The sequence below is a fragment of the Malus domestica genome, chromosome 14 (assembly GCF_042453785.1).
Source record: "Malus domestica chromosome 14, GDT2T_hap1".
NCBI lineage: Eukaryota > Viridiplantae > Streptophyta > Magnoliopsida > Rosales > Rosaceae > Malus > Malus domestica.
In genome coordinates, this window is record NC_091674.1 from 6846255 (window position 1) to 6860347 (window position 14093).

Here is a 14093-nt window from a genome sequence, read left to right on the forward strand (position 1 = left end):
CAAACAGTGCCCCCTTCAATCAATATTCAGACTGGAACTCCAAGCACCAATATTGATTGAATAGCTGCATGCACCTGTACCCTAGTTCTTGGAACTTGTATCTTCTGGTTAAGATCAACACAACCCGGAGTCTTTTGACCTTCCCATGACTCTTGAACTACCTTCTAATATTCCTATAAATTCCTGCTTAAATCATCTTCAACCTCCTCTGTTATCAACCCTGAGCGTTTTTGCCTCCGTAATTTTCTTCCCAAAACTGTGAAATGAGTTTTTCAGGATTCAAGTGGGGTTTCCTAAAACTTCCTTTTCGTGAGAAAAAAAGTTTTCATCAGATAACCACTATCTCCAACACCTTTGGTCAAACACCCTGCTATTTCCAACACCCTTGGTTAGGTGGTTTCCTCATGAAGACTTGCCTCCTTGCTCGTTGTCATGATAAGTTAGGCTTCACCATCATGTATGGTAATGGCTCTGCCTGAGGATCCTCTACCAAGCTCATATTGGCCGCACAATCCAATCACCTGATCGGATTCTATCCATGAAGACATCGAAAAACCAGCTGAGACACCATTGCACCCAGAAGGAATCGAACGTAGCACATCGGAATTGAATCTGTTGTAAATTTCACCAATTTGTCGAAATGAAATAAACATTATTTAAGCAGCTTTGTGTCTTTCTGTCTTCTTGAATGATTGATGAACATACACTGCACTTTAGTATCCCGAAGCTTACTTTACCTTGCATCCTCTTCAATATAACAATCTCTAACATCCGATAATGTAGGACAATATTTTTTCAAGAATTTAACATTAATGGGATGTTTCTGCCAATTTCCTTCGAGGTCCGCCAAGTAGTATCCTCATTTGTCTAATACTCGACTAATCATGAAAGGACTTTCCTATGTCGGACTCCATTTTCTGAAGCCCCTAAGCTGGGCTCCTAGAGGAAGGACTGTCTTCCACACCAAATCTCCTTCCTTGAAAGACTTTATCTTCACCTTTTTGTTATAAGCTCGGGCAACAACTTTCTTCCCTTCCTGAATCTGGTTCAAGGCTTCAATTTGGGCTACATCTAAGTCTTCAATCCCTTGACACATGGCTTCGATATACTCTTCACTGTGTAACCCAAACTGATTTTGAATTCTGACAGAACTTACATTGATCTCCATGGGAAGCACTGCATCTTGCCCGAAAGTTAAAGCATAAAGAGTTGTCCATTTTCCTGCCCTCTTGGAAGTTCTGTATGCCCACAGAGTATTTCCCAGCTTTTCATGCCATTTTTCCGGACTATCTGTCACCATTCTTTTGATAATGTTTACCAAAATCTTGTTGCTGGATTCTGCCTGGCCATTTGACTGTGGGTAGTAAGGACTGGACTGGATCATCTTTATTTTGTATTTGCTTGCAAACTCTTCAACTTCTTTTGAAATAAAAGATGGTCCACGATCCGTTACTATGGTTTCGGGCACCCCAAATCTATACAGAATCTTGGTTTCAATAAATTTTTTTACTGTAGTTGAAGTTATGGATTTTACGACCGAGACTTCTACCCATTTGGTGAAGTAATCCGTTGCTACAATTATGAAAGTGTGCCCCTTGCTAGAAGCCGGATAGATTTGCCCAATTAAGTCCATTGCCCATCCTCTGAAGGGCCAAGGCTTGACCACTGGATTTAAAGGTACTGAGGGTACATGTTGGAGAGGACCGTGCCTTTGACATTCTTCACATCCTCGGGCATAGGACTTGCAATCTTTTTCCATGTCGGGCCAGAAATAACCATACCTTCTAAGCAACCATCTCATCTTCGTTCCAGCCTGATGTGCTCCGCATACTCCTTCATGTACTTCAGCCATTACTCTCATGGATTCCTCTTGGCCTAAGCATTTCAATATTAACCCGTCTGGAGTTTTCCTTAGCAGGTCTTTCGCCCATAAGACATACTTAGTTGCTTGCTGTCTATTCTTCTTGCTAGTGGGTGAAGAGGGATCCCTTAAATAATGAATGATGGGCGACCTCCAATCTTCCATCTCCATTTCTAGAACCATTACATCCAAACTAAATCCTCTTTACAAGATAGAAGGAAGGTTTCTTCTTTGAATCTCGACATCTACCCCATATTTCCTTTCCTGTATTGGCATGCCTGAGGCTAATTGCGCCATCTCGTTGGCCACTAGGTTGGATCCTCTGGGAACATGACTAACCGATATCTCAGAATCCCAATAACTCAGCAACTGTGTGGCTGCCAAGTAATATCCGGCCATGGTGATATGTCTGCACTTGAACTCCCCATTTAGCTGGTTTATTACCAATTCTGAATCACCAAACACCTCTACCTTCACTGCCCCCAGATCCATCAAGATTTCCAAACCAATTATTAAGGCCTCATATTCTGCCCAATTATTGGTGTTCCCTTGGTAATCTAGGAGAAATGAATAATAATGATACACCTCTTGAAGGTTGATAATTACAATCCCAGATCCTGAAGCCTTCTGAGTGTAGGAACATTCAAAATATAGCTTCCAAGAAGTAATCCATAGACCAGTCCCTCTTCTTATCTCTTGCTGGACCTACTACTCTTTGCCCGAGATACCTTTGCTTGGTGGGATCCAAACACTAGTAACTTCCAGGGTTCCTAGGATATTGATTATCTCATCTTGAGACTCTTGATGCTCCGCCAAGAAGTCAGCAATTGCTTGGCCTTTAACTGCCCTTTGGGGTATATATTGAAATCTGAATTCTGATAATGCTAGAATCCACTTCCCAATCCTTCCTGTTAGCATTGGCTTTGACAACATGTACTTTATCACATCTATCTTGGCGATGATGTGCACGTGACAAGGTAACATGTAATGCCTCAGCTTACTGGCAGTAAAATACAGAGCTAAGCACAATCTCTCTATTGGGGAATATCTTGTTTCTACCTCGATCAGAATTCTACTGAGGTAGTACACTGCCTGCTCTTTCCTGCCTTTATTATTTTGAGCTAGCAAACTCCCGATTGATTTATCTGAAGCAGAGATATATAGCTTTAAGGGTTTTTCCCTTTAAGGTGGTACCAACACTGGTGGAGAAGTCAAATAAGCTTTGATATTGTCGAAAGCCCTTTGGTGTGGTGGTCCCTACTCGAAATTCTCCTTATCCTTCAGTTTTAGCAAAGGAGTCAGCGGCTGGATCTTGCCCGCTAAATTGGTAATGAATCTTCTCAAGAAATTAATTTTGCCTAGCAGCCTCTGGAGTTGCGCACTTTGTTGATGGGTGAAAGCGACTCCATTATTGCCCGCGATTTGTTCTTGTCCACTTCTACACCTCTTTGATGAACCAGGAATCCCAAGAAGTTGCCCGCTCTCACTCCAAACACACATTTCTTTGGATTCATCTTCAATTTGTGGATCCTCATTCTTGTCAATGCTTGCCTGAGGTCTATCAGATGCTACTCTTCTGTCTTGGATTTCACCATGATGTCATCAATATACACCTCCATATTATGGCCAATCAGATCATGAAAGATGACATTCATTGCCCTTTGGTAGGTTGTACCAGCATTCTTGAGCCCGAATGGCATGACCAGATATTCATATGCCCCTACATGCCCAGGACACCTAAAAGCTGTTTTATGTATATCATCCAGAGCCATCTTTATCTGATTATACCCGACATTTCCATCCATAAAAGATAAGACTTTGTGTTTTGCTACTGCATCTATGGATAGATCTGCCATAGGCATAGGATACTCATCTTTTGGTGTAGCGCCATTAACATTTCTGTAATCAACACAACATCGTACTGCTTTTGTTATGGCCTTTAAAACGGGTACAATGTTGGCTAACCACTCTACATATTTGGTTGGCCTGATAAATCCAGCTTTTACTAGCCTCTCAATCTCTTTTTTGACCTTCTCTTCTATCTCATTTGACATCTTTTGCGGTGCTTGCTTAACAGGTTTATATCCCTCCTTGATGGGCATTCTGTGTTCCACCAAGGTTGATTCTAAACCTGGCATCTCAGTATAATGCCAAGCAAAACAATCTTTAAATTCTTGCAAAAGATAGATACTCTTTGCCCAATCATCAATCTCCAATAAACCACTGATTTGTACTGATCTTGGATCTTCCTCTGTCCCTAGATCAATAACTTCCAGAGGATCATGAACTTTTGGTGGTGGCTTATCAGGTTCTGCACAAAAAAATTCGACTAGCTCCGGGCTCTAGGGCAGGTTGTCTGGCCCATCTAGGTTATATATGCACTTGGCCATTTGGATGGCCCTCTCCAATTATTCTCTACAAGATTCCTCCATACTTTCATCCTGGCTGGTCGAAGCTCCTACCTGCCATTCCTGCTTTTCTCTATCTAAGAGCTCCCTTTCTTGCCTTCTTCATTTCCCATACACCAACAATCTTTTAATCAAGGATCTGACTGCCATTACCTGATCCTTCCCTTTTTGTTCTTTCATTGACGATGTAGGGGCGTTGGGATAATACAAGGTCTATCCCACTCCTCTCTAGTAAGGAACATTCCTTGTTCTAGAAACTTTTGGGCCGTCACCTTGGTAGGGCGGCCGTTCTCATTTGCTCCTGAACACTTCAAAATTCCTACGTTGGGATTGTAGAAACTTGCTTCTGCAACACTGGTTGTAGGGAGAAATGGCCGTGATTCGGCCTCTGAAATTGTAAATCTGGATGGATCAAGGTTAAATGCAATATGCAGGATTGAAATATGTTTCAATCCTGATTTTTTCACAACAAAAATCAAAAGAGTAAATAAACGAAGCCAAAGGATTTGTACGAAATCTCGCACGAGGAAAAAACCCTCCACACAGGAGAGAAAAACCTCAAGGCACACAGCCAATTTCACTAAAAACTCAAGGACATAATACAAGACTCAATTGATACTTTCTTATACTACAACAGAAGCTTGATCAAATACTCTTGTCTTGTAGACCACGTCCTCTTCACCTTCTCTTGGATGAACACCGATTCACGTAGGTTGATGATCTTCCTCACAGGAAAAGCTTACACTAAGTTCCATGATGAATGAATGATGTGTTATGCTCTCAAACTCTCACCTAGATAAAGCTAAGAATCTAACAGTCTTTTGTTCCTCCCCCTTGACCTTATAAAACAATCTCACAAATATCTTTAGCGTGCAAAAGGTCTACTGTAAAACTCCCAACACAACCCCTTATATACTAGGTTAACTCTTTTTCCTAATAATCAAAGAGATTGGCCTTATTTAAACCTCTTCCTTATTTAAGACTGTAGATTTGAATAGACTCCTAGAATCCCACACCAAATCAATGTTTAATAGGGAACACAAATCCTATATGAATGCAAATGATTCTTACCAGAAAAAAAACTTTGCCGTGTAATATTGGTCAATCATGCTCCTCATTTAACACAAGCTCCAACCTTTGCAAGTTATAATTAATCCTAAGACTAGGAAATAGCCAACTTACAGACTCTTTACATTTGCTAGGAAATAGCCAACTTAATTACCCTTTCAGCCTCTATCATCTCCTAAAAACCTAGTCCCTCTGCGTCTGCCTCATGATAAACAGCCACTTGTTGATGTAAAGTGGAGGGTATGGAAAGACTTTGGTGGATCTAATCTCTTCCAAGTAAGGCTCCATAGGTGGAAGTGCAATCCACCACAAAGAATGCCAGCATGATTTGTTTAGACCCCAAATCCACTTCTAAAGGCAATATCCCATGAGTCTTGGTGATAGCGCCCGAGAAGCTAGAAACCATGAGGTCTGTAGGAATAAGATCTTCTGTGCCTCTCCCCAACTTTTTCATTTGTTTGGCTGGCAGTACGTTAACAGCCGCTCTTCCATCAATTAAAATTCTTTTGAAAGGCACTCCTTCCAAATGGGCTGTAACGTATATTGGCTTAAGATGATTGGCAATCGAAATGTTTGGGCGGCTGAACACCATCTTATCTGTATAGATCCTTAAAGGACCATCCTTAGATGCTTCGGATGACTTAGCTCTTCCCGACTCTCCCTCTTCAGCTACCTCAACACTGACATGGGCCATCATTGACTCAGTTGTCATATAGTCACCTTCCATCGTGGCAGGCTGATTAGGTCTGGCACTAAACATGGCGGATAGCACATACGCCATGTTGATATGAAAATTGCTAGGCTCTGGCAGTTCTTCTTTCTTGCTCCCGATCTGGTCCATCAACTCATCTAACTAAGCCATCGCATCTGCTGGGAGTAGTGGTTCTGGTGCCCCATCCTGTTGATTCATGCTCGAATACGGTGTTTGCTTTGGAACTTCGCCGAAAGGATCCACTAATGATAGAAAAGGTGATTTTCTTTCAGGCGAAACAGTTTCGAAACAAATGGGCTTTGTCTTCCATCCGGGAGTTGGTACCATGATCATATCTTCTTGAGCTCTCCTCAAGATCCTATATTTCCCAAGGTGTAGGCTTTGCGGCACATGGTTTCCCTCGCTTTCAGTCTTTCTAATAGCCTTTTCCACCTTTTTTTTACTCATCCAGCGGAGCTGACTACTCCCCCCAGATGACGTTTTCTCCAACTTTTGATTCTTGGATGTTTCCGACGTCGCAGGGGTTTTTAAGGAGTTCATGTAGGCTTTGTGTTGCCTTTGAACCCTTCTGACCATGGAGGCTCCCATTTGTTTAACGGGCTATCCATTTTTCCCAACCACGTACCATTTTTGCCCGAGACGGGCAGGGTTATCTTTTTTTGACAGGATTTGTTATCCTCTCATTCCTCTTGACTTTTCTTCCCATATGGTCGTACTGAGAGTGCTTTACACCTCTCTCTTTCAGCTTCTTGGCATCTTTATCTTCTGCCTCCTCAGAAACTTCATGATTGCGAAATATCTCTGACAAAACCCTAGGTTGGGAATCGCCTTCTAACCGTTGAAAAACGCTTCGGGAAGTATCCCTTCCCGCAGTCCGCCTATCTTTCTCATGTGCCTCTTTTCTTTTTTCTTCTTCATTCCTCCTGATCAGTCCATGATCCATGAGGGCTCCTGCGGGTGGTATTTCGATCTCATACTCGCATTGGCATTTACTGCATAAAACCATCCCTTTGATTATGACTGCTCTTGGATATTCGGGCAAGTTGACCACCCCTTTTGTGAGTTTGTCAACCAATCTTCTTTCTTCTTCCCTTGTGACCTTTTCTTTCCCCTTCTCAGCCCAGGCCATACTGATCATATTTATAGGGGCCTATAAGAAGGGACTGTATGTTTATCCATCACTGCTTCCTTTGGCTGGTTGGTTTTAAGTCTCTCTTTTTCCCTATCATCTTTTTCCCCCAGTTGAGGTAAAGATATAGGAATAGTTGGTTTTATAACCAGGTCGGCTTCCCGCCTGAAACCTGCGGAGGCGTTCTCCAGTCTTTGTAGCATTTGCAACAAAGCAGTTTGTAGATCTTCTGGTCGTTTTGACATATTTCTTTTGATCAAATGTATCCCACCGGTCGTGCTGAAACTATGTTCGTGGCTAGGATTTCCGTTGGGGATGTCTCCTAGCCGACGAGCACACAGCTCCCCGAGAGGTTGGCACCGGTTAATGCTTTCTGTCGGGCTTTTGCTTCACTGGCGGGCTTGTCGAGCAAGGCTGAAAGAGAAGGACAGAGTTAACTTTGAAAAGTGCCTTTGTGGGGCCTTAGGTATAAGCCTTGAGGCTCACAATCAAAATTAACTTTTAAGTGCTCAGGCATGCCACTGCCATCTTTAACACGGCAGATGTAAAATGGATGTTGAGTTTTAGTTGTACATATACCCGAGAGGCCATGTTAGTTATGACAGGTGCCTTTATGGGGCCTTAGGTGTAGGCCTTGAGGCTTCCGATTAAGAACTAACCCAATACTCGAATATACGATGTCTGTTTTATTGTTTGCAGAAGTGTTATAACCATTATACTTCTGATTATCTGAGCCCGCAGAGCAGAATGAACCCAAATAGGTGCCTTTGCAGGGCCTTAGATATAGGCCTTGAGGTTTCCCATCAGAATTCATTCTATACTCAAACGTTCTACTATAATCATAATATAATAGAAATAAAACTAAGAGATAGATCGATTACTTGCGCCCCAAGTAACTTCGGACTTCTTGTTATCAAAGCTTGACGTGGATGGGTTAAGTCCACATAAGGTTCTTTTTTTATGCCTTGAGGCCAAGGACTTTTGAATGATCAATCTTACATGCCCGAAAGCTTAGAACTTAGATCTGGTTTGAACCGTGAAGACATATTCAAATCGGATTCAAGAACTGAGAGAGTCTTTTAATCATCATCTTACTAGAAATAACTTGAATACAATTGGAAGTATATAACATATTGCTAGGCTAATGAATGAAAAGACAAAAACAAAGAGGGTCGGGCAAGGCTGATAGTCTTGCAACTTTCTATCTTTGTGGTTTATCAAGGGGTTTGAGAGCTTTAGAAAAGGAGGTAAGGAGTTGAGTTTGCAGAAAGAAATCAATACTACAGCAAGCTTAGGACAAGGTCCCGAAAGGGATGAAGGCTTGGGCTGACTACTGCTTCGTTTAAAAGCAAATCTGGCTTTTGAGCCAAGTTTGTGCTTGTATTTGTTTGTTTGATTGAGTGTCCTTATCTCTGATTTCTCTTTCTTCTTTTATAGACACTTCGGTTTGGCCTCCTGTAGCAGTAATCTTGCCTGAATGCAGCTTGAAGGGTAATGACTCATCAGCTATTTACTTGTACTGCCACTGTAAAGTGCTTTTGGGCTGATTAGTTGGTTGGTCTATACCACTTGGTCTCTAGGCAGGTGAGCAAGTGGTGCAAATGATATGCACCTAGTCGGGAAAGGCCTTTTCTGCCCTCTGGGCTTTGGCTGGGCTTCGGGCTTTTCCTTTTTTTTCAGACCTCCTTTTGGGCCAACTCCTGCTTGTGCCCAAAGTTCAAGTTTTAACCCAAACAAGTGCAAAATCTAATTAGTTCTGCTAGTTGTTTGATTAACAGAGCTCATCTCGAATAAATTCTCAATTTAAAATTCGCATTGATAATCTTAAAACACTAAAAATTCGCTTCTTGATGGGGAAAATTAGTCTTAAACTTAATAGGCAAAGGATTTATGCAGTAGTCTTAAACTTAATAGGAAAAGTAAGTATGCCGAAGTAGAATAAGGATTTCTTAATCCACAAGGATTAGGAATTCTAGGCTACTTTACCCTAGGTAGTGCAGGAGCTCAATTGGAATATACTCGTATCAGTTGGCAGCCAAACTCCACAAAAATTATTGTGCGTGAAGGTGACCATACGACGTGGGATAGTGACATGGTGTTAAGAATTCACTAGAATTAAAACGTGTTCGGTTTTGATTGGTCACCTCATAATTTTTCCTATTACCATATCTACCACCATTAGCAGCAGCTGCAAGATTTTTTGCAGCAAATCAGTATCAAGAAATTTAAGAAAGTATAACAGATTTCAAGAACCATAGCTTTCCGTCAGCAAGGATCGATTAGTCACTAAAAAGAATTAAAAACATAACTCGTAACCCAAATACATATTCTAAAACATTAAATCAAGCTAAATCAAAGAGATAGCTAAAGGAAAAGAAATCATATATAAGCCACCTGATCCACCTGTTGACAAGTAAGCATTGCTGCACGATTAAAATCCCAGAAATGCATGAAGATGAAGTTCAATTCTGCAGGGGTTTGTTTAATTGTTGAAAGTGTTAAGTTTTGTAATCAACGGTCAAGATTATATAATCTAACCGGTGTGTAACTTACCACGTGTTTAGTTTGTTAGAGTTTAAGATGTTCGTGTGCCCTGCACGTGACCATAGTCACGTTGCTTGTGTGGGCAACGGCTATAATGTTCGGCTTTCATGCCTTGAATTTTGTAATTGAATCCAACGTGAATCTAGGTAGCGTTTGGTATGCAGACGGAACGGGACGGGACGGAACAGATGTTCTGTGTTATGTTTGGTACGCGCAAGATGGAACAAGATGGCTGTTTCGTCATGCGTTTGGTAGCGCATGGACGGAAAGGAACCAAAAGATTAAAATGACTAAAATACCCAAAACCCTTCTTACGGCAACACAGAAGATCGCCATTGCTACTTCTTCTTCTTTATCTTCCACTCTCTTCTCTCACCCTCCAAACCCAACATTCATCGCCACCCTTTCTCTTCTCTCACCCACCACAACCCGCCATCTCCACCATCACCGCACCTGGTAAGTGAGTTCTCTCGCATCCTCAGCGACCATAGGAACTCTCACCACGACTTGGAGCTCTCCCTCAACGCTCTGTCTACCCAAATCTCCACAGACTTGGTTGAGCAAGTTCTGAAACGCCGCAAAAATCTTGGGCTTTCTGCACACAGGTTCATTCTTTGGGCTAAAACAATTCCGAGTTTTCGACATAGTGCTGAAAGCTATCACATTTTGATTGACATTTTAGGAAGTAGCAAGCAATATGCTGTGTTGTGGGATTTCCTCATAGAAGTGAGAGAATCCAAGTGTTGTGATATTGGCCCGGAAATTTTTTGGCTTATTTTTCAGGTTTATAGTAGAGCTAATTTGCCTCGCGATGGCATTCGAGCTTTAAATCGAATGGTTGAGTTTATTAAGCCCAGTGTTCATGATCTTGATCAGCTTCTTTACAAATTATGTAAAAGAAAGCATGTCAAGTATACCCATGAATTTTTTGATAAAGTTAAGATTGGGTTTCAGTTGAATGCGAAAACTTATAGTATTTTTTTATGAGAGATTGGGGAGACGTTGGTGATTCAGATGAAGCACGTAAGTTGTTTGATGAAATGACTGAACGAGGATGTTTGGTTGATGTGCCTGCGTATGATAGTTATTTGGAGGCTCTATGTAAAGGTGGGAAAGTTGACGAGGCGTATAAGATATTTCAGGAGATGGGTTCGAATGGAGTTGAACCGGATGCTTGTACCTATTCGATTTTCATTCGTACTTATTGTGAGGTGGATGATATTCATTCAGTTTTTAGGGTGCTTGATAGGATGAGGAGATATAATATTTTGCCCAATGTGTATACTTACAATTGTGTTATCAAGAAATTGTGTAAGAACGAAAAGGTGGAAGAGGCTTACCAACTTTTGGATGAAATGATTGAGAGGGGTGTTATGCCGGATACATGGAGTTACAATGCAATCCAGGCTTATCATTGTGATCACTGCGAGGTTAATGGGTCTTTCAGGCTGTTATCTAGAATGGAAAAAGACAACTGCATGCCCGATCGACATACTTACAATATGGTGCTTAAGTTGCTAATCAGGATAGGAAGATTTGATAGGGCAACTGAAGTTTGGGATAGTATGAGGAAGAGAGGATTTTATCCTTATGTTTCAACATACTCTGTCATGATTCATGGCTTATGCAAGAAGAAACGTAAACTAGAGGAGGCTTGTAAATACTTTGAGATAATGATTGATGAAGGTATACCACCATACTTTTCTACTGTTGAGATGCTAAGTAACCGGAGTAGGGGTTTAGGGCTCCTCGACCATATTGAGATACTTGCAAGTAAGATGGAACAAAGCATTTCTTGCTTAATACAAGAGTTGGCAAACTTGATGAGAGATAATAAAGCTTATATAGCATCGAGAAGTGTAGAGAGTGACTTTGAAAGCGACTGATGAACCAAAGGTCGTGTATCAGATGGATTGTAAGGTGTAGTCCCGTCCTGACCTTACCATGTCTCAATTTGTCTATTAATATAGGTATCTTACTCTTGCATGTCTATTTGTATAGGCATGCTCAATGAAACTTTTGTTACTTGGTATGTAAACTATTGTTGCTGTTATGCTTTGGTGGTCAGTCTTACAGCCTGCTGGCAGTTATGAATCTTCCATGATATTTTGCTACAGCTCCATTCGAATTTTCAGCACAAACCCATCAAATTTTATTATGCAAATTGCAAAACCCACACCCCAAATCAATTTTTAGTCCCTAATTTTGGTCCTTTCAATTGTGGGTTGTTGTTGTGGGAGTTGAGGTTCTGCAAACATTAGAATTGGCCGTGTTTCGAAGGACACCCCTCTAAATTTTCCCCATTGCATTGCGTGGCAAACAACACGCACATGAGAAATGTTGAAAAATATATAAGTTTAATGATCATGCATATCGTAAACGTTTTAGGGTTTAATCATTCAGAACTTAAACAAAGAAAATGAAATATGCATAACTTAAACATGAAATATCCGAAATCAAACATTCGTCCCGACTTAAAAAACAAATAATGTCTTGCTAAAGCAATAATGAAAACACTAGAAGTTGATAAAGTTCATCATACTAAAACCACAAATACTAAAACCCCAAATGCTCAAAGGCTTTCCATAAACACTTTAATGAAATCTGGCTTCTGTGAGTCATCCAAGGTAGTCCAAATACCCATCAGATCGGTATCTTTCACTAACTTCATTGAAATTCTTAGCACCTGATCATATGGAAGACCCATGGCCTGAAGCTCTGAAGGTAGTCTAGCTTTCGCTTCTCTGAAAGTAAAACTTTCACCTAATTTCTTCATTTCAGTAACAACTTTATTCCAACCTTCACTGATAACAGATACAATGTTTGCATCACCATCATTCCTACTCCTCTTCCTCTTCCTCTTCCTAACAAGTTGAGATGCGCTAGATGTAGCAACAGAAGGAGATAGGGTAGGTGAATGTGGAGGCATCTCGGAAGTCTCACAATCCTCACTTTCCAAACCCATATTTTCAATTGCATCTGCAGCTGATTCAGCCATACTACCTGTGGCTCGGTCTCTCCCAAACATCGTATATAACTGAGGATACAACGGGAATGGCTTATTTGGTTTGCAAGATGCATTGGGATGTTTTTACAATAAGAACCCAAAGAAATCAAGGTTAATACTTTCAAAGCATCTAATTGATAAAGAATAAGAAAAAAAATTTACCTTCACCCAATCTTGTAGTATTTCGTCATTATCCACAACAACACATTTTTTCTCATCATCCCAACCAAATCCAGATGTATTCATCATGTCATATGCAGATGAATACTTTTCTTTCAGACGCTTCAATTTGTTTTGTATATCCTTCGGCTCTATATTAATGCCAGGAATCTGTTCCCTCATCTTGGAGGCAACCATTACAAAAGTACCAGCCTTAAAACTGCCGATCTCACACCCAACACCATCAGCAACCATCTTCTCGAGGATGGTAAGTAGTACATCCTCCTCATGATCAATCCAATTACGTGAGGTGGCCATATAATCTATCAAAGAAGCCATATATTACATAAGTAACACAAATAAACATAGCTATAATGAATAGAAAACCACATTCATGTATTGTTGTTTCCATTGAAATCTTTAAATTAGAAACACAATCAAATGACAATGACTAAATTTATATTAGTTGTACTAATCAATTACCAAATCAAAATTATTTATTAGCTGTACAAATTGAAAGCCACCAAATTAACGAATGGGGTTTTGCAGAAAAGCTTCCAGCTTTCTCAAATTTCCCTAAAAATGCATAGATCTATGTCCCTAAAAATGCATACCTTTTGAGGAATGCAGGAAGCCATAAAATCCTCAAAGGTCTTATAAAATCCTAACTAACTACACCCTAATTTTAAAATTTATTAAAATTTAGTAACACAAATAAACATATCAAAGAAGCCATAACATCCAAATAACTCCCAATTACCACATTACAATAACAAACATCTCAATAGTCTTGATGTTACGAATTTTCAAGCCAATTACAACAACTACATTGAGTCCACATCTCAATAAAAGACAATTACAACAACTACCATGTCAACCAATTTTCAAGCCCTCATTCCTCTCCACTCATCATATATTTCTCTTGCAAGATCATCCCTCCATTGAGTCCATATCTGGCTTGACTCAACGGTTTCAATGTAGGCTAATACTTCTGGTAAATCTTCCCCTATAGGTAATTCATCAAATGCAAGCCTTTCATTTTCCTCAGGATCAACCACCATATACATTCTGATAAAATTATGAAGTAAACTACATGCGGTGATCATTTGTCCCTGAATCTTGATTGGATAGTGGGAATGACTTCGTAAGATAGCCCAACGTCGTTTGAGGAGACAAAAACATCTCTCAATAACATTCCTAGCACG

The 14093-nt window shown here is 40.5% G+C and overlaps 1 protein-coding gene and 1 pseudogene across 1 annotated transcript; one reads left to right on the forward strand and one right to left on the reverse strand.

The window, feature by feature from the left end:
- Window positions 1-2065: 2065 nt before the first annotated feature.
- Window positions 2066-3361, reverse strand: LOC139191130 (uncharacterized). Its single transcript, XM_070811682.1, has 3 exons — window positions 3244-3361; window positions 2590-3006; window positions 2066-2418 (listed from the first exon to the last, which is right to left on the reverse strand). Exons 1-3 carry the CDS (start codon window positions 3359-3361, stop codon window positions 2066-2068), a joined length of 888 nt encoding a protein of 295 aa, XP_070667783.1.
- Window positions 3362-9880: 6519 nt separating this feature from the next.
- Window positions 9881-11821, forward strand: LOC103424334 (pentatricopeptide repeat-containing protein At1g52640, mitochondrial-like; annotated as a pseudogene).
- The last annotated feature ends 2272 nt before the right edge of the window (window positions 11822-14093 follow it).